At 36.7% G+C, this 21,242-nt stretch overlaps 1 protein-coding gene and 1 non-coding gene across 2 annotated transcripts in view; both read left to right on the forward strand.

The window, feature by feature from the left end:
* Window positions 1–21,242, forward strand: part of Ipo7 (importin 7) — a gene marked incomplete at its 3' end in the record, with an annotated part of 34,939 nt that overhangs the window by 7,428 nt on the left and 6,269 nt on the right. The window contains exons 2-18 of the mRNA XM_031384931.1: window positions 632–713; window positions 3,299–3,452; window positions 4,316–4,474; window positions 8,983–9,139; window positions 11,291–11,380; window positions 13,116–13,210; window positions 13,321–13,405; window positions 14,139–14,273; window positions 15,010–15,109; window positions 16,626–16,702; window positions 16,852–16,968; window positions 18,383–18,472; window positions 18,854–19,019; window positions 19,178–19,338; window positions 20,331–20,459; window positions 21,028–21,094; window positions 21,177–21,240. Of these exons, the coding sequence (XP_031240791.1) occupies window positions 632–713; window positions 3,299–3,452; window positions 4,316–4,474; window positions 8,983–9,139; window positions 11,291–11,380; window positions 13,116–13,210; window positions 13,321–13,405; window positions 14,139–14,273; window positions 15,010–15,109; window positions 16,626–16,702; window positions 16,852–16,968; window positions 18,383–18,472; window positions 18,854–19,019; window positions 19,178–19,338; window positions 20,331–20,459; window positions 21,028–21,094; window positions 21,177–21,240 (1,928 nt within the window). The remainder of the gene's footprint in view (window positions 1–631; window positions 714–3,298; window positions 3,453–4,315; window positions 4,475–8,982; window positions 9,140–11,290; window positions 11,381–13,115; window positions 13,211–13,320; window positions 13,406–14,138; window positions 14,274–15,009; window positions 15,110–16,625; window positions 16,703–16,851; window positions 16,969–18,382; window positions 18,473–18,853; window positions 19,020–19,177; window positions 19,339–20,330; window positions 20,460–21,027; window positions 21,095–21,176; window positions 21,241–21,242) is intronic.
* LOC116104312 lies at window positions 18,583–18,765 on the forward strand. Its single transcript, XR_004123820.1, has one exon. It is a non-coding gene; the product is annotated as a small nucleolar RNA SNORA23 (small nucleolar RNA).

Here is a 21,242-nt window from a genome sequence, read left to right on the forward strand (position 1 = left end):
TGTGAAAAAGATGATTGTGAGCCTCCATGTAGGTGCTAGTAATTTGAACACAGGTTCTTTGGAAGAACAGCCAGTGATCCTAACCTGACCCATCTCTCCTGCTCCAGTTTTTAAAAATTGTTTTTATTGTATGTGTATGAGTGCACCACATGTGTGCAGTGTCCTTGGAGACCAGAAGAGGTTTGTGATCCCCTGAAACTCTCTTATAACCTTAAGGTGTGAATGTGGAGCTCAAATTCATTTTCCTGCCTTCACTTGAATGTAAAACCACACTTGGTTTTTGAGATGCTAGGGATCAAACCCAGCGTTTTGTGTGTGTTATGTAAGCACCAGGCCAACTGAGCTACATCTGAGTCTGTTGATTTTTGAGCTTGTTCTGAGTCTCTTTTTAGCTGAGGTTGGCCTTATCTTCCTGCCTCAGCTTCCCTGAGAGCTGGAAATAAAGATGTTAGCTACTGGACCCATCACACTACAATCATTCCAAGGGATCAGTTTTTATCAACAATATACCCCAGTAATCCCAGCACTGAGAAGGCTAAGGAAGGAGAATGATGGGTTCAAGGTGTGTCTAAATAAATAAAAGTATGTTCCTCTGCAGAAATTTAAAGTCTTTTTGTTTACTTGTTTATAGGCACACAAGTCTCTGAATTTCGTTTCAACACTGCTCCAGATTACTATGTCAGAACAACTGGATTTACCTGTGAGACAGGCAGGCAAGTTTCTTGAATTATTTCCTTGAGTATTGATTGAAAGGTTTGTTATGGCCCTTGAGTATTCTCCAGTAAGAATCCATTTACTTTAGGTGCTTATAGCAACAGCAAGGATCTTGATATTTGGTAGTAGGTTTTAAATGAAGAAATTTGAGATTTATTTACTTTCTTTTTATTTTTTTTATTTTAATTTATTTTTTAAAGATTTATTTATTATATGAAAGTATACTGTAGCTGCCTTCAGACACACCAGAGGGCATCAGATCTCATTAAGGATGGTGTGAGCCACCATGTGGTTGCTGGGACCCAAACCCAGGACCAGAGAGGGCAGTCAATGCTCTTAACTGCGGAGCCATCTCTCCAGCCCTTTATTTTATTTTTTTATTGTTTTATTTTATTTATTTATTTATTTATTTATTTATTTTGTTTTGTTTTTCCAAGACAGAGTTTCTCTGTACAGCCCTGGCTGTTCTGGAACTCATTCTATAGAGTTATGAGTATGAGTGATGTGTGTGTGTGTGTGTGTGTGTACATATATGTATATATGTATACACATATGCATTATGTGTGCCAAATGCCCTCGGGCTAACAGGGTATCGGATCTTGAACTGGAGAGGTACTGTTGTAGGTCCTGATAATTGAACCCAGATCCTCTGGAATAGCACTTGGTGATCTTCACGCTGGGCCACATTTCCATCTATAAAGTGGAAACTGGATACTTTTATTTTTCAAAAAGCTTTATGTGTGTGGATGTTTTTACCTGAGTATATGTCTGTTGAGGCCAGTAAAGGGCATCACATCCTCTTGAACAGGAGTTAAGAGGTTGTGAGCTATCATGTGGGTGCTGGGAATTGAACCAGTGCTCTTAAAAAACGAGCCAGTGCTCTTAAGCTCTGAACAAAGATTTTTGTTTACAGAGCCTGTAACTCCAAAGGAAGTTTATGTAGCCTTTAATTCCCAAATTTTAACTAGGATAAAAGTGTTTGACATGTAAGAATATAAGAAGATGGTTAGTTTTTACCACATTATAGTCTTGATTTTATATATTGGAAGGTTAAATTATACTGGAGAAATTATTTTAGTATTTATAAAGTGGAAGCTATTAAACTATGGAATTGGGAGCTTGGCAGTGGTCCTGCAGGCTTTTAATCCCAGTGCTTGGGAGGCAGAGGCAGGCGGATTTCTGAGTTCAAGGCCAGCCTGGTCTACAGTACAGAGTGAGTTCCAGCACAGCCAGGGCTAAACAGAGAAACCCTGTCTCAAAACAAAACAAAACAAAACAAAAAAAGTGTCCTTCAAAGGGGAGCAGTGGAACAGGACAGCCAGGGAGTAACTTCCTTGAGAGTAAAATGAGTTAATAGACAGGCCAACTAACCACCTACTCATGAACTTAATGTAAATTTAAAATAATCATTAATCTTAGGGTGACATTCTTGGGCTAATGCACATCTTAATGCATGGCATGTCATTCTTTTGTCTGCTAGGCTTTGATGAGTTCCTTTGGGTTTTATAGTAGTATATTTGGGGTATACTGAATCTTCATAAACTTGCACTGTGTAGTTTTCAGTTTATGTTCTATCATAATGAAAAACTAATACTACTAAGTCAAATAAAAATGCATTCAATTCTTGTGTTCATTATAATGAAAAAAATATCTGGACATAGCACTGTCAGATCCTAATTTTGCTCTTGTTATGTTTTGGGGGAATAAATTAATTGTATAGTCTAGAATATGTCAGCCACATGTCTTACTATAGATAGGATTTTTTAAAAAAATAACTATTAATATTAAGTATTAATTAAATGTTGAAGATAAAGTTACCTTTGTATAAATGGGTATAGGACTTCAGGTCAAATTTACCAGTCAAAAAGCTAGTCTTGCCAGGTGGTGGCGCAGGCCTTTAATCCCAGCAGTTGGGAGGCAGATTGTGCTTGCATCAACAACTTGTTAACTGTTAGACAGCAGTGTGCAAAGGTAGCAGTATGAAGGCTGGCAGATTGTAATCTATGATTTTATTTATTTATTTATTTATTTATTTATTTATTTAATTTTTCAAGACAGGGTTTCTCTGTGTAGCCCTGGCTGTCCTGGAACTCACTCTGTAGACCAGGCTGGCCTCAAACTCAGGCATCCTCCTGCCTCTGCCTCCCAAGTGCGCCACCACTGCCGGTGTAATCTATGATTTTTGAGTACAGCACATTTTCTCATAATTTTTGAAGTTCTGTGTGATAGAAATACTGGATTTAGACACTGAGAACCCTTATATACTATGGTTATTTTTCTATAATACATTTTATCATGATCATGTGATGTTATAGGATCTGTATTTATATGGTTTAATCCTTATGGGCTTTATTTAAAAGATAATTTTGGTATACAGTGTTTATTTGCTGGGTTCTCTTATGCTGTATGCTTAATAATTTTATGGGCAAATGCCTTCAACTGAGCTTTGATTTTTGACTTGAAATAATTGGTTATTAGTTTACTTAATAAAAGAATCTCTTCCTAATGTTGATATTCCCCCCCCACCAGATACTGTATTCTGTTTTTACAGTAAACATTATTTTGTGGATGGTCTATGTTTTAGGTGTTATTTATTTGAAAAATATGATAACACAATATTGGCCTGATCGGGAAGCCACACCAGGGGACATCTCCCCATATACTATTCCAGAAGAAGACCGACATTGCATTAGAGAAAATATTGTAGAAGCCATTATCCACTCTCCTGAGCTTATCAGGTATGTTTATTGAAATTTACCGATTATTGCAGGTGTATATTTTGTTCTTGTCTTTTAAATTTTTCTTTTTTAAAATTTTATTTTATTTGCTATTTATTTATTTGTTTGGTTGTATTTTGTTTTTCGAGACAGGGTTTCTCTGTGTAGCCCTGGCTGTCCTGGAACTCACTCTGTAGACCAGGCTGGCCTCAAACTCAGAAATCTGCCTCCCTCTGCCTCCCAAGCACTGGGATTAAAGGTGTGTGCCACCACTGCCTAGCTACTATTTTTTAGTCTGTCTCCTTAACAGGTGTACAGTGCTACACTTGACTTTGTCCGTGGCTTTTGGAGGATTAAACTCAGGTCTTCATGCTTGCAGAGCAATTACTGTATTGACTACATCTTTGACTCTGAATGTTTGGGGTTTTTTGGAAAGGATCTTGTTAGTAGAACTGGTTAACCTGGTAGTCCAGGCTAACCTTGAACTCCGGAGAAGTAGGAGCTACAGTATTTGACATATACATGTTTGTGTTGTAGGAATTTTCGACGATGAAAACTAAAAAGGCTTTTTGAGACTAGGGTCTTGTATACCCCAGACTGGCATCAAATACAAGATCCTCTTGCCTCTAACACCAGCTTGCTGGGATTATATGTATGTGCAATCAGGCTTGGATGGCTATTGGGTTTCTTTTAAATTGGTAGGAAGAGGTAGTTGTTGCTGAGCGAATTGTATTGAATTATCTGCATTTTATGTGTAGCCAATTGCCTGAAGGATTATTTGAAATTGGGTTTTGTTGAAACAACCCATTTTCCTTTGTTTGACTTAAGTCAAGTGTTGTCTAGGTTAAGATTCCTTTTCCTTACTGTTGAGCTTTGACTTTCAGGGTACAGCTTACTACGTGCATCCATCATATCATCAAACATGACTATCCAAGCCGCTGGACTGCCATTGTGGACAAGATTGGTTTTTATCTGCAGTCTGATAACAGTGCTTGTTGGCTGGGAATTCTTCTTTGCCTTTATCAGCTTGTGAAAAATTATGAGTAAGTATCCTTCCTAATTCCAGTTAAACTTTTGAGTTGTGGGAATATAGAAAATTGTTTTTAATATTAAATTATGTCAATTTAATATTGAAGTAGGATTCTTATTCTGAAATTTTCTTACTAATCACACTAATTTTGTATGGACATATGTGTGTTCAAGTGGTCCAGTGTACATTTGGAGGCTAGAAGACAAGCTGGGAACATCTCCCTTTACCTGCACCGTGCAGGTGTCAAAAAACTCAGATTTCTATCAGGTGCACCCACCTGCTGAGCCCTCACACAGGCTGGGCCTACTTATTCTAATCCTGACATTTTTTCTCTCAACACCACTAAGAAACTCTGCTTGCCCTTACTGTCCTCAGTGTTTTGTTAAAATAATTGTTTCTTATTCAAAAATTTGTCTCCAAAATTGGGGCCCCTCAGTAGGTGCTGGTAACAGTTTAGTTTGTGAGTATGCATGCGCTTGTTTGAAGATGATTGGAGTGAATTGAGCAATAGAGCACTTTTTCTGTGAGTTCTTGAATCTGCCCTGCCAAGAACTGAGATTATAAATGTGTGCCACCATGTCCAGCTTTCGATCTTTTCAACGTATTTTGAGAAATTCATACATTAACCTACTTAATTTTCTGTCTTTAATGAATTATAGTTCATGTAAATTCTTTTTAAACAAAAGATTTTAGAATTATCTTAGCTCTGGGTTTGATTCCCAGCAGCCTCATGGTGGCTCATGACCATCTGTAACTCCAGTCTGAGGAAATCCAAAATCCTCTTGGTTTGGCAACAGCAGGTATGCAGGTACTGTGTAGAATATAAAACATGCAGGGGAAACACTTGATACACATAAATTAAAAAGAAAATGGTTTGTTTATTTGTGTTTTAAACAGTAGTAAGCCAAATGGTAAAGGATCTTTCATTCAAACGTGGTCCAAGCAGTGAATTTGGTAGGCATACAAAACTATGGTGTGGAAAAATTATAAGCAGGAATTACAGTATAGTATTGATGGCTTGACCTCCATTCCTAAGAACTAGATAGATGCTACCATGAGTCCTCTAGTTCTGGAAAACTACACTTTTTTGGAATCCCTTTTCAAAGAACTGTGCTGTTCTGAGTAGGCTGAAAACACACCATTTACATCCTTGGTACTGGTGTTTTCTTGTGTCCCCACTAGCTACCCATCTTCCTGCTAAGGAATGTTCCAGCTGTCGCTCCAACTTCTATCAGAGTGCCAGTTGTAGTTCTGGTAAGTGAGTGACTAAAGCCAGAGAGAATGACAAGTTGGCAATGTCATTTAAGAAGATTTGAATCTCTCTTATAACCTTAGCAGGAAAGAATATGAGGAATTTTTAAATGTGTTATCAGGAGGCTACTATAATATAGAAATCATAGATTATTTCACATAGTATTTATAGAGCATAAGGTATTTACAATGAACCTGAGAATTCTAAGAAAATTCATGAGGAAATTGGAGTTTGATGGTCCTTAGGGTCATACATCCTCAGGAAATGTTTGTAAGAGATCAAAGGGAACATTTGACGAGGAAGTTGTATCACATCTTACCGAATAATATGAGCAAACAAGAAAAGAGCTGGAAAGCCATGAGCATGAGCTAATAATAAAGGGAGTACCTAATGGGACATGTAGACCCTGGGTAGATTTTAGGGGTGTAGCTAGCCTTATGAAATGTTAGGAGTTCAAGTAATCCCTGGTGAGATGTTAAGGTGATAGTTTTGGTTCGAAAAATTGTGACAGAGCTGGCCTTGAATTTCCTACATAGTTGAGGATGACTTTGATGCCTCTCGTGTTCTAGATATCACCACACTTAGTTTATATGCTATTGAGCATCAAATTTGAGTTGGGCAAACAGCTGAATTGTTTTGCTTTGCAAGGTAGGAATTTTTGATATTGAAAAACCACTAGCTTTTGCTTAAGAAAAAATTAATTCAGGAGTGGTAGTGCATACCTTTGATCCCAGTACTTGGGAGACAGGCAGGTAGATCTCTGAGCTTGAGTAGAGCTCGGACTACACAGAAAATGTCTCAAAAGAAAGGCAAAACATTTTTTTGTTTTAATGGATTCCTATGAGTGTGGGTCATCAGTTTGGTGTACAACTGGAGACTTGTGGTTGTAAACATTTTGTTTTTATTTAATAAAATTAATTTATCAAAGAAATCTGCTTGCCTTTCCCTGGCATAATCTTTTTATTAATGACACAGGGTCAAAAACTTTTTGGGTCTCTCACAGTGTAATAATGTATTTTATACCATGAATTATTTTAATTGCCCCTAGTGTAGACTTAGCTTGCAAACCAATTTCAAATCTAATATATTCAGTGTGATTAGTGAGGTAAAAGAAAAATTCTCCCTTTTCAGTTATTGTAGATGACTGTCTGGAAAGAGTGAAGAGTAAAGGTTATTACCTTTATTGTTAGTAGGAATTTGTCTGTAGTTTATGTAGTCCAACTGGAGAGTTCACATGGTTCTGTCTTTCAGTGGATGTGTCAGTGGTGGTGTCAGGAGTACATTAGTGGGAGGTATTTCACCCACAGGTGCAGGATGCACATCTGTTGGGATTCATATCCAGATCCTCCTCTTTGCAGCACAGTCTCTTACCATACACCCAGCTGTGTGGCCAGCCCTTATCACATAAATATCTTTTATACCTTATAACTGTTTATTGACTTGGCATATGATAATCTTTTAAAGTGTGTGTGTTGTGCATGTGTATGTTGGGGAGCATGTCTGAATTGTGGAATGCATGTGGATGTCAGGACAACTTTCAGTAGTTCTTCCTTTTCCACAATGGGTTTTAGGGGTGGAACTTTGTCTTTAGGCAGATGTTCTTAATTGCTGAGCCATCTCACCAGCCTATGATAACCATTTAATAATGCATGATGGGTAATTTCTTGACCTGTTAAAATATTTAAAATAATAACCATGTTCCTTTATCATTATACTGGGTGTTTCTTCTCTATATTTAGCTTCTTTGTATAGAGGCTGCAGAATGATATCTGGTGTCTGCATTTTTACCTGTTTTTTTAGTATCCCTTTATTTTTAATTACGTGTCTGTGGGTATTCTTAGGAAGCCAGAGATTTTTAGATCCTCTGGGGCTAGAGTCATAGGCAGTTGTAAACTAGCGTGCTGCGAATCCAACTCTTCTGTGAAAACAGTACACATTTTTACTTGCTAAACCATGTTACCATCTAGAAGCCTTTTGTTTGTTTTTATATCTTTTTTTTTTTCTTAGCATGTACACACAACAGTATGCATGTGTCGATCATAGAAATTCTAAAAGTTCTCTTTCCACCATGTATACATTAGAAATTGAACTCAGGTTATCACAGCAACCCTTATCTGCTGAGCTATCTTGTGGCCTTGCCATTTAGGATTATATGCATGTTTTGCACTTTTTTTTTTTTTTTTTTTTTTTTTTTTTTACTTTTTATGAGTATGTGCCTGCCTGGTGTATGGTGTATGTGTGTGCAACACATATACGGGAGCCTACAGAGGTCAGAAGAAGGCATCAGATCCCCTGGAGTTACAGTCAGTTGTGAGTCACCATGTGAGTGTTGGGGATTGAACCTTGGTTTTTGGCAGAAGCAATAAGTGCTCTTAACCGTTGTGCCATCTCTAAGTTTGTACCTCCATTTTTAACGTGATGAACCCAGGTCCTTGTACTTGCAAAGCAAGAGTTTTATGGATTAAACTCTGTAAGATAAATGAATTGAGATCTGATCCTGAAGTGGCCCAGTTTGACTATACTATCCTTTTGCCTTGGCCTGTTATGCTGGGAATACAGGTGTGTACTAATATACCTGGCTGAGAATTTTTTTTTTTAAATAAAGGTAGGGTCTCTGTCAGGTGTGGTGGCACGTGGCTTTAATCCCAACAGTTAGGAGGCAGAGGCAGGTGGATATTTAAGTTCTAGGCCAATCCAGTGTGGTCTAGAAAGTGAGTTCTGGGATGGCCAAGCCTACATAGAGGAACCCTGTCTTGATAAACCAAACAATCAAAAGAAAGAAAGTTTCCCTTTGGGGGACAGAGGGGAGTTGGGAGCATCTCATTTTGTATCCACAACTGTCTTAGAACTGGGATATTTGCTTACCTCTGCCTCCCAGTGCTGGCATTAAAGTATTCACTGTCACATTCAGCGCAGGAACCCAACTTTTAAAGAAAATCTGTCTCCATTTCCCACCCTGAATATGGAGTGCTCCACCAGTATGTTTTCCACAAACAGGAGTCCTGCCAGCTGCTTGTCTTTGTATCATTAATTTCAGTATGTATATGCTGGAAGTGAGCACCTGCCTAACTTTTTAAAATATCTTTCAGATACTAGGCATGGTTTTTGTTCTTTTTCCACAGCAGTGTACCCAGTTTAGTTAGAGACTATATTACTAAGGACTCTTGAAAGCAGGCAGGTTTTTGTGTATATGTATGTGTATTGGTAATGGAAGTATGTACATTGTGTGTATACATTCTTAAATAATTAGTTTGCATTCCTACCCGTAGGTACAAGAAACCAGAAGAGCGAAGTCCATTAGTGGCAGCCATGCAGCACTTCTTGCCTGTTCTGAAGGATCGCTTTATCCAGCTGCTTTCTGATCAATCTGACCAGTCTGTCCTCATCCAAAAGCAGATATTCAAGATCTTCTATGCTCTTGTTCAGGTACTTTTTTTGTTTTTTGTTTTGTTTGCTTTTTTTGTTGTTGTTGTTGTTGTTTTAAGGCCTCTTTTTTTTTTTTTTTTAAAGATTTATTTATTTATTATATATAAGTACACTGTAGCTGTCTTCAGACACACCAGAAGAGGGCATCATCAGATCTCACTATAGATGGTTGTGAGCCACCATGTGGTTGCTGGGCTTTGAACTCAGGACCTCTGGAAGAGCAGTCATCTCTCCAGCCCTTTGTTTTTTAGACACATTTCTGGCCATCCTGGAACTTATGTAGGCCCAGCTGACCTCAAGTATGGAGATCCCCCATTTCTGCCTCCTAGGTGCTAGGATTAAAGGCATGTGCTGCCACTGACCTAGCTCCAGTACTTTTCAAAGCAAGGCTCATTTTTTCCCACACCCTGATTTTTTATTCTTTGAAGAAGGTTCTCACATAGTCCATGATGGCCTGAAATGATTTGTCCTCCTACAATTGGGTCCTGAGTGCTAGAATTAGAGGCCTGTACTATTTGTTGTATTTACCTGTAAGGAGCATGCATTGCATATACATGTAAAGACTGCTTATCATTTACCACATTAAAGGAAAACTTGTACCATTTGTGTTACTGATTACATGTTACCTTTTAACTTGGATATAGTAGCATGTGCCTCTAGTCCTGCTTACAGGTGTTGAGAAAGGAGTTGTTGTTTTTTAAAGATTTATTTTAAGTATGAGTATACTGGAGCTGTCTTCAGACACACCAGAAGAGGACATGGTTGTGATCTACCATGTGGTTGCTGAAAATTGAACTCAGGACCTCTGGAAGAATAGTCAGTGCTTTTAACTGCTGAGCCATTTCTCCAGCACGAGAATCATGAGTTTGAAACTAGCCTGTGCTGCATGGTGTGTTACAGTTTTGTCTGAATATCTTAGCAGAAGACCTTGTCTCAGGAAAATTATACAAACCTGAATATGCCTGGATACCACCATTGAGGAGGTAGAGTCAGAAGCGCATTTGAGGCCAGTGCATATTACATACTAAGGAACCGAACTGTCTCTTAGGGAAGGATAAGTTGCTGTTAATGCAAATCCAAAGCCTAAATAAGCATGCTTCCCACAGATAAGCAGTTCTAATAATCTGATGGTAAAAATGGGCAGTTAGTCTCCTAGCTGTCTAGTATGTTTAATTTTTCTAAGGTGGAGGTTTTGCTGTGTAGGAGGCTAGGCTATTCTTGATCTCCCTTTTTAGCCTCTGGACTGTGTAAATACCTGTCTAGGAAAGAGTAAGAGCTAGACAGTCTCCTGGGAGTAGTCTACCTTGCATTTCTTTGAAATCAGATATATCCTGTATTCGCTCTTAATAAACACACACACACACACTCACACACACCATAGAGAGGGGGTTGGGGAGGAAGGGCCAGGCAGACAGACAGACACAGACTTGGCAGTCATAATACCAAAGTATAGTATACTTTATGTGAATTCCCCCTAATCCTCAATTGTATGATCAGGTATGATATGGTGCATAGCTGTAATCCCACGAAAGGCAGAAGGCTTTCCACTACTTCTCCTTTCTTCCTTGTATACCAAGTTTCTGGGCACCATTACTAACTACATCATGAGACCTTATCTCAAAATTAACAGAAATCCTAAATTACATGATTTATATTTTCAGATACCCAGTAAAGATCCATTACAACTTATTAAGCAATTCCTCTCTAAGAGAACAAGGCTGTGGAAAACAGTGATAAGAGTATTTGCCTAACATAAACAAGGCCCAAGGTTTGATCCCTACCCAGCACTGCAAAAGTAAATGAATGGATGAATGAATATATACATTACAAAACAGTATAAAATAGAGGAAAGGGGAAGTAAAAAGACTGTAGATTCTTAATCTAGGGATTTCTTTAGGTTGATTAAAAGGTACTCACTAGAAGTCTGTGGTAACTCCTTCAAGGTAGAAATAAAATGTGATAGTGGTACTAGTATAAGCTAACCAAAATAAGACTGTCCCTGGTAGTTTCAATTGTTCACTAAGGAAATTAGTCTATGTGTTAATTGGAAATGGGGATTGAGCGAATAAATTACCTTTGATAGATATTGTAGAATAAAAAGATAGGATTAACTTGGGACTTTAATAATACTAATTCTTGTTTTTTCATTAGTATACACTACCCCTGGAGCTGATAAACCAACAGAACCTGACTGAATGGGTAGAAATTTTGAAGACTGTAGTGAATAGGGATGTACCTAATGTAAGTTCATAAGTGTCTGTTTCCCGCCGTCTTGCTCTGCTGTTCTTTATGTATTTCATGCTAATTCTCCTGCTTTATTTCCATTTTAATTTAGTTACTATTAGATTGTTAATTAATAATGTATCAGATGAAACAATTCAATTTTCTCATTTTCCATATTTTGTGGTTGTATCACTTCAAAAAAACAAAAAACAAAACCCCAAGCTATTGATTTAATTCTTACTATCTTTAAAAAATACTTTTATTTGATATGTATGGGTATTATGCTTGCATGTGTGCCTGTATACCACATACATGCTTGGTGCAGTGGAGAACATTATATATCATTAGTAGTCATTATGTTCTTAACCTCTTTAACAATGCTCTTACCAGTGTCTCTCCTGCCTTGATATGTAACCTATGCCAGAGAATTTAACCATTTTTATGTATGCAACTTGTATAATACATTAAAAGATATCCAACTATATTCTTTTTACATTTATCATGGCAACTGTAAATAATCATCATATATTTCTACTGATCTTTAGCAGGTAGGAAATAAGGTTATTAAATATCTGGTGAGTTAAGCACTATAAACATTTTTAGTTTTATTTTAAATGTATATATGAAATAGCATGTAATTATGTTAGTCATTCTTATTAATGGGGTTGATAAGATCACATTCTTACTTTCATTTTTTTTTTTTTTTCATGTGCTAGGGATCAAATTCAAGTTTGTTTTGTTTTGTTTTTCGGGGTGGGGAGTGTTGTTTTTTCAAGACAGGATTTTTCTGTGTAGCCCTGGCTGTCCTAGAGCTCACTCTGTAGACCAGGCTGTCCTGGAACTCAGAAATCGCCTGCATTAAAGGCGTGAGCCACCACCACCTGGCTTTTTTTTTTTTTTTTTTTTTTTTTTTTTTTTTTGGTTCTTATCCTTTTCATCCTTGTTATTTCCCCCAACCCCATGCCAAGACATGATTTTGCTTTTGTAGAACAGGCCAGCCACCTTAAACTCAAAAAGATCCACCTGCCTCTGCCTCCCTTCTGCTTGGATTAAAGGCATGCATCACCATGATTGGATGCATGGGGGTTGCCGTGGTGGCTGAAAGAGGCAGTTTGTACTTTGAAGCATCAAAGTTATAAGCTGCCTGACTTGGGTCCTTACATTTAAGAACTCTACATGTCACAATAGAACAAGTGCCATCTCTCCCATTTTCATTTCTTACACAGTAGTTCTTTTTCAGTTTAAATGTTTAAGATTTAAGATTCCTTTTAGTCTTTCTAGTTTCTTTTACTTCATATAATATTTGTTCATGTTTGTTGTGGTTTGTAAATTTTTCACTGCCAAGTAGTACCTTTTGTGGTCATGTTATCCCATAGTTCATGATGTTGTCACATGCTGATGGGGATACTCAGGTGGTATACTTAATGTTAGGTAGGAATACTGTAAAGGTGTTATGCATGGGTATATCTTGTTAGGTGCTTTCACTCTTGCATAGATACTGAAGGATAGAAGTTGATCATAGAATGGATAGTACAAAGTGACTGATTTGGCCTTGTTCTCAGTGCAGTGTACGAAGGCATCAGTTCTATATTTTTTCTTAAGAATGTCATAGAACCAGCTTATTTTAATGATCTTGTTGTTACTTATACTTTATTTAAATGCTTAGGTTGTCTGCTTTTATGATAGCTTATTCTTACGTGGTGCAATTCTTCTGCAGTACAATTTCTCAATATTATTAAATGTCTCTTTAAAGGAAACACTTCAAGTTGAAGAAGATGATAGACCTGAGTTACCCTGGTGGAAATGTAAGAAGTGGGCCTTACATATTTTAGCACGACTTTTTGAAAGGTATGCTCTTGTCCGTGCATACTAATTTAAATTTATTTTTGCTGCTTTTGCTTTTATAAATATACATACAAAGCATTATGAGGAAATAATAGCCACATTCATATTTATAGATATGGAAGCCCTGGGAACGTTTCTAAGGAGTATAATGAGTTTGCTGAAGTCTTTCTGAAGGCCTTTGCTGTTGGTGTCCAGCAGGTAAGTCTAACATTGTTTGAATATAGACCTGATACTTTAAAGTTTTTGGTTTAAAGATTTTATGTTTATCGGTATTTTTCATGCATGTATGTAAGTGTATGTATATGTGTATATATGATACACATATATAGTGCTGTATAGTGCTATCTGAGTAGTGAGGATGTTCAGGATAGCATAGGGCTTGTCTCATTTACTTAACTAGAAATCAGACTTATTTTGGGTTTATTATTTTATTGTGTTTAAAATATTTTGCATGCTCATGTGTATAAGTGTGAATTCCATTGCACGAATGTTGTTGTCAGAGGACAACTTGCTACAGACCAGTGTGAGTTCTGGGGTTATAACTTAGCATGCCATTTATTATTTTGAATGCCTTAGAAACAAATATATTTCTTCACAAAAAATTTTAAGTGTCCCTGGGCAGTGGTGGCGCACGCCTTTAATCCCAGCATTAGGGAGGCAGGGGCAGGCGGATTTCTGAGTTCCAGGACAGCCTGGTCTACAGAGTGAGTTCCAGGACAGCCAGGGCTACACAGAGAAAACAGTTTCAAAAAACAAAACAAAACAAAACAAAAACAACAATAAAAAAAATAACCCAAGATTTTAAATGTCTTTTTATAGGAATGTGAGTTTTGTTTTGTGGTAGTGTCTAGGTATGTGTTTTTACTAGTTTATAGTGTTAAATTTTATCTGAATAGTTGTTTTAGATTCAACTTTTTGGTTTTTTTCAAAGGTTTTATTGAAAGTGTTATATCAGTACAAGGAGAAACAATATATGGCACCTCGAGTTTTACAACAGACATTAAATTATATTAATCAAGGAGTTTCCCATGCGCTAACATGGAAGAACCTGAAGCCTCATATACAAGTAATAATTTTCTCTCTGCAATGTTTGTTTTCTTCATTGGTTGGTGTGGTTTTGTAAGTAGTTGGAATAGAAATTTTGTAAGTAATTGGAATAGGAAAGTAATTGCTATGAAAGTTGAAAAATTGTTGAGTTTTGTAGTTAGTTGTGTTTGCTTTTGTTTTTGTGGAAAGTACAATGAAAAAATGAGACCACTTTGTACTAATGAAAGGTATTTTATGAATGTCCATCCAGTTACATTTTAGTTTAAAATTCAGTCTTCGAGCTACATGTAAGCTCTCTAGCTGTAGATCACGTCTCTAGCTGTAGATCACGTCTTAGGTGAGTGGTTTACACTTTGCAGAAGGCTGTTTCCTCAGAGTGGTTCCCACATAATTGGTCCTGTTGTTTTGGTGATTTACCAGCTTGAAGAGTTCTAGAATTTGCCCTTCTTTTCCTTGTTTTTACTCTTCTTGAGCACTAGAGATTGAACATAGGGCCTGTGCTGCTGTAGAACACGCCCAATTGTGTATAGTTTATATTATGCTTTCAGCGTAAATGACCATTACCTATGTATAAGTGTGTCTTACTACATAATTCTTAAAATTAACATGGTGTTAGGCTAAAAATGCAATAAATAAATTACTGGAGATTGCTATTAAATTTTGTATATTTACTTTTTGTTTTGCTACTTAAAGTAGATTGGACAGGTTAAATTTGAAGGCTGAAGGCTGTTACTTTCTTAACTTTTAAATTGCAGGGCATTATCCAAGATGTTATTTTTCCATTGATGTGCTATACAGATGCTGATGAGGAACTCTGGCAAGAAGATCCTTATGAATATATACGCATGAAGTTCGGTAAGAAATTTTACCTTGCTGTCTGGCTTTGGTGGTGCAGGCCTATAATCTCAAAACTAGGAAGGAAATGCAAGCTTATTTTTTTAAGCTACATAAACAAATCTAAGGATAACTTGAGCTGAATAAGACTCAATAAAAGAGGGTCAGTAAGGTGACCCTCAATGGGTGCTAAGGTCCTTGCTGTCAAGCTTGATGACCTGAGAACTCACATAGGAGAATGAGAGAGGCTGGCCACTACCATATAATGTACTGCTATCTTCACACACAGAAATAAGTGAGTAGAGTAAAAGGTTTGGGTTTTTTTGTTGTGGTGGTGATGTGCTTTTTTTTTGGTTGGTTTTTTTGGTTGGTTTTTTTGGTTCTCACCTACCCAAGGGTTTCTCTAATAACCCTGTCTGTCCTGGACCTCGCTTTGTAGAACAGGTTGGCCTGTATGTAACTTACAGAGATCTGCCTGCCTCTGCATTCCATGTGTTGGTAGTAATGCACCACCACTGCCTGGCTAATTTTAAAGAAAATATTTAAGTGTTCCATGTTTAGAAACAAAAAGTATTTTGGTTTAAGGTTATAGAAAGCTTATGAACAGCTACCCTCAAGTTCATCTGTCTTGTACATTCTTTTATGCCTATTCATTCATTACTGCACCTTTTTTTTTTTTTAAATCATTAAGGTGTGGTAACTGGATGTTTTTCTGACATATGACATAATTTTGAGTCTCATGTCAGTTGAATGGATGGGACCTGAAAGATAAATACTAGTATTCACATGGAAAGCTATTTAAAATATATATGACTAATTTTGTCTTCTACTTGGATCTTGTGTGTTATAACTATGATGTGAAAGTTTTTTTCTGATAGTGTTTTTTAAGAAGAACATTAGTCAAAGTTGTTGGATGAATGGGTGTGGTGGGTCCTGGCTACTTAGGCAGCTCAAATGGTGAGATCACTTGAAGTTCAGCATAAGCCAGGGAGACTTTGTAAGACAAAAAAAAAAAAAAACAATTTACAAAATTGTAAATTTCTTGTCTTGTTTTTAAGGAATTAGTCTCATTAAGTAGCTGAGGCTACCTTGAAAATGATGGAATCTTAGATATATGCCTAGATGAATTTTCTCATACTAAGGAAGATTTGAAGTATTTATATGCTTTGTTTCCCAGTGGTGGGGATGAGATGTAGGACACTACCCACGTCATGCAAGCTTTCTACCATAGAGTAAACCCTAATCGCATTAAACATGGCTGGTGTGCTTTTAGGGACTACTAACTTGCTGCTTCTGCCTCTTGAGTACTGGAATTACAAGCATGCACGTTCACAGTTGATTCAAGGGCATTGATTTTACAGAATATAATTTGCAGATTTCAGAAATGTTTTGCAAAGAAAATAAAGTAGGCACTGTATTCCATGTCTATAATCCTTATAATTGAAAGTTAGAGGCAGGAGGAAGAGAAGTTCAACCCTATTGGAAAACAAAACAAAAATTGTTTTCTCTAAATTTTCATTTTACATTTGTTCTCTAGATGTGTTTGAAGATTTCATTTCTCCTACTACTGCTGCTCAAACACTTTTGTTTACAGCCTGTAGTAAAAGGAAAGAGGTGAGTTACCACATAAAGATAACATTCGCTTTATTATTTTAAATATCTTCAGGTTAACTTTTTTAAAATGTTAATGATGAGATGATTTTTGTTAGCCTGTTCTTCAAGAACTGTGGATTAATCTGTAGCCTATTTTATTTCCTATTCAGGTACTGCAAAAGACTATGGGTTTTTGTTACCAAATTCTCACTGAACCTAATGCTGATCCTCGTAAGAAAGATGGCGCCTTGCATATGATTGGCTCCTTAGCTGAAATACTTCTAAAGGTATTCCTTTGTGTATGAATGATAGTGAGAAAATTTTTATATGTTTATAATTTATATGTTTAGTTATACATTGTAAGTGTATATTTAACTATATATTACATGTTTGAATTTAATTATGTATTAATATATATTAATATATATTTCCATGTGTGTTAAGTGAAGCACATAGGTACAGTGCCTACCTGAAGAAACCTGGAGATACAGGCTGTTGTAAACTGCTGATGTGGCTTATAAGAACTGAACACAGGTTATCTGGAAGAGCAATGAATGGTTTTAGTTGCTGAGCCATCTTGGCAGTTCCTAAATTAGTAGTTGGAGGGGGGAATAGTATATATACTTACCAGTTTGTCTATTGAAAGTATATAACTATGGCTAATGAACCAACAAACATAATGGAATTGAGTTCAAAACTGAGCCTCTGGTGGTAGGACAGAATTCCTACAGGTTGTCTTCTGGCATCTACATGGCAAAGAGGCAAATACATACACTAAATAAATGTTATAAAAGGAATGAAAAGTTCTGAATATTCCTTTTGAGGTTTATGTAGGGATGTGTATTTTCATTTTGCATGTATCTGGGAGACTAAATTGCTCCTCGTGGTTTAGAAAGCACAAAAAATATAGTAATATCAGCAACAGCAGCAGCATATGGCAGCTTTCAATTCTCTGCATGCTTCTGTGGTTGCTTTTTAGTTGTTTTGGTTTTGATATGTCTTTTTCTACCTAGCTTCTAACTTGTGATACTTTTGTCTCACTCTCTGAAATGCTGAGTTTCCAGTTATGTGCTAGTGTTCCTGGTGTTTTCTTTCCTTTTTGTTATTGCCATCTTCGGTTAACATCAGGTTCAATAATGACCTTTTAACACTTTAACCTCCTAGTTACAAGGCTCACACATGTGAGTCACCTATGACTAGAGCCATTTTTCTTATGTGATGTGACATCTCTCTTCAGTTTTTTTTTTTTCGTGACTGATCACATGGACACCAAAAATATCTTCATGTGCTATTAGCAATTGAAATTAAATTGAATTTCCTTTTCCATGGGGTGGAGGTTCCGAAGTCTTAATGACTTCTGGAAGTCAGCTCCACCTCCTGTGTGCTGGGATTATAAGCATAGTCCATTGTGCCTAGCTTTTTTAGATGATTCTGATCAAACTCGAAGTTTTAATGCTTTTACTGAATTCATTTTCCCAAGTGTACTATCGTTTCAGCCTCCTAAGTATCTAATTAGACAAGTCTCTATAGAAACTTGGGCTATTTGCTTTCTAATTTCAGCTAAAACTGGGTGGGTTGAATAATATGAGATTTAAGGGATGAGAATCAATTTGTCACTATTTGTCCCTTTTAACATTGTCATGAGTATTTAAACTTGAGAAAATTATGTTTGCATCTGTATCAATTCTTTTATATTCACAGAAAAAGATCTACAAAGATCAAATGGAATACATGTTGCAAAATCATGTATTCCCTCTCTTCAGCAGTGAGCTAGGCTATATGAGAGCAAGGGTAAGTTAAAGTATTAATTGATATATTTTTATATCTTATAAGAAATGACTGAAAATTAAAACTTGAAAAAGCTAAGACTTCTTCTGTGAGTCTTAGACTGGCTGCTATAGTGAGTACTGTGTGCATAGTTTTCATCTATGTCTGCTAGCAGTATCTGTCTGTGTTTTACATTCAGATATTGCTATCCACACAAAAGAATGCAGCCAAAGAATAACTTGGGATCATAGTACTGGTTTAGTGTTGTGTTTTTGAACACATCTCCCACTGGCCAGCCTCCAAATTCCCAGACACAAAAATTATGAAAAAGCTTAATTGGAGAAGTCTATTGTAATGTCTTCAGACTCATATATAGACCCATCCTTCCTCTCCTTTTTTTTTAAGGCTTGCTGGGTTCTTCACTATTTTTGTGAAGTGAAATTCAAAAGTGATCAAAATCTCCAAACAGCTTTAGAGCTGACAAGAAGATGTCTGATTGATGATCGAGAAATGCCTGTGAAAGTGGAAGCTGCCATTGCACTACAGGTGTTGATCAGCAATCAAGAAAAAGGTATATGGTTTGTATGTCACAAAAACCTTTACACACAACTGTTAAATAGAATTCTAGAAAGTAGTTAATAGACTCTGTGAAAACACCTTGGTTTTTGTTGTTTCTGTACTCAATTTACAAGTTATACTGTTTGATAATGCTTCCTTATTCTATTGTAGCTAAAGAATACATCACTCCATTTATCCGACCTGTAATGCAGGCTCTTCTTCATATTATAAGAGAAACAGAAAACGATGATCTTACAAATGTAATTCAGAAAATGATCTGTGAATATAGTGAAGAAGTTACTCCTATTGCTGTAGAAATGACACAACATCTGGTATGTTGTTTGAACCTGTTATTATTGGATAGATGTTGACTTAGTTTTCCGGTATTTTTTTTTTTTTTTGAGAAGGTCTTCTGTATTTATTATATGTAAGTACATTGCAGCTGTCCTCAGACACCACAGAAGAGGGCATTTGATCTCAGTACAGATGGTTGTGAAGCACCATGTAGTTGCTGGGATTTGAACTCAGGACCTTGAAACTTACTGTGTACCTAGTAGTATAAATCGCTTGACTAATAATTAACTGGTTTATTGTTCACATGGTTCTCTATTTTATGGAGAGACATTGTGAAGTAGAAAAAAAATAATTTGCCAGAGCTGGATGTCTTATGCTGTCACAGGACAGGCTTTTCAGGTTCAGTATCTGTGGACTTCCTGAATACTCACAATAGTTGATGAAACAGGTTCAAAGACTACTGTGTGTTCTCTCAGAGAACCGGGGTTTGACTCTCAGCACTTCTATGTAGGCTGAGTTCTAGACCACCTGATGCCCTCTTCTGGTTTATCTCAGCAGGTACTAGGCATTTTAGTGTTCCACGGAGATTCTTGAAAGCAAAACGGTCAAAAGTGAAATTTATAAAAAATACAAATCAGGAACTTTGTATTTGGACATAGTCAAATAAAGGATCTCAGCATGTTGCTGGGTCTGGCAATGAAGTTTTGGGATGGACCATGTGGTACTGACTATAGTAAACAAAACATGATATGCATATCTTATACCTTGCTTCATCACCCTCATAGTGTCAGTGTGTAATCCCTGACATGCAGTGAAAAGATCAAGAAAGGCTTTAAATCCCAGAGCAGTGCTAATTGACTCTATTTAGAGTGTGGTTGTGCTCCATGCTGGGTTTGTTGTCTGTGTATCACAGGCAGTATGTTTGAGGCCTGCTTGAGATATACAGCCTACTTCCTACTCTGTTTGTGCGTGCATGTGGTCATGTCATCTCCCAGAACAAAACATTGATATTGCATTCTCATGATTTTAGGCAATGACATTTAACCAAGTAATCCAGACTGGGCCAGATGAGGAAGGAAGTGATGACAAGGCAGTTACTGCTATGGGAATTCTAAATACAATTGACACACTGCTGAGTGTGGTTGAAGATCACAAAGAGGTAAAAACTAAAGAAGAATAGAAAAGTCAAAAAAAAAAAACTCATGCAGGTTTATAAAGCTATTCATCTGCATTGATTTGATTGCATTGTACATGGTGAGTGCTAGTTTTATGTACTCCTTGCAGCCTCACAACCTAGCCTTATGACTTCACAATGGTTGGGTAGAACTAATTTTAATCCTGCTTCCACTGTAATGAGTTTGATGTCAATAATTGGACTCCGTAATGTGTTTCCAGATGTCTATAAACTGTTGTATAAATTTCACTAAGCCATTTTGCATTGTTGGACTGAGCTTATATGTGTGTTGCATATACTCAAAAGACATAATATGCTGTCTTGAGTATTTGTTAAACTATTTCCCACTATATTATATTTGTAAATAAGTGGTTTCTTGGTTTTTTTTTCCTTATAATTATGTGTCTTTAAATGTCAACATTAGGTTTATTCAGAGTTTCATGTATGATATTTCAGAACAGATTCAATGGGAGGGTGGGTGGGTGTTTGTTTCTTTAACAAAAATGTGACATTAGTTAGGATTCCTTACTCGTTCATCTTTTATCTCTTTTAGATAACCCAGCAGCTTGAGGGAATCTGCTTACAAGTCATTGGCACCGTTTTACAACAGCATGTCTTAGGTACTACACCTCTAATTTTACTGTTTTATATTACTTAGGATGAATAAGCGCACCTTATCACAATTTGGCTTTTCTCTTCCAGAATTCTATGAGGAGATCTTTTCTTTGGCACATAGTCTGACATGTCAGCAAGTGTCTCCACAGATGT

The sequence above is a fragment of the Mastomys coucha genome, unplaced genomic scaffold (genome assembly GCF_008632895.1).
Source record: "Mastomys coucha isolate ucsf_1 unplaced genomic scaffold, UCSF_Mcou_1 pScaffold21, whole genome shotgun sequence".
Taxonomy (NCBI): Eukaryota; Metazoa; Chordata; class Mammalia; order Rodentia; family Muridae; genus Mastomys; species Mastomys coucha.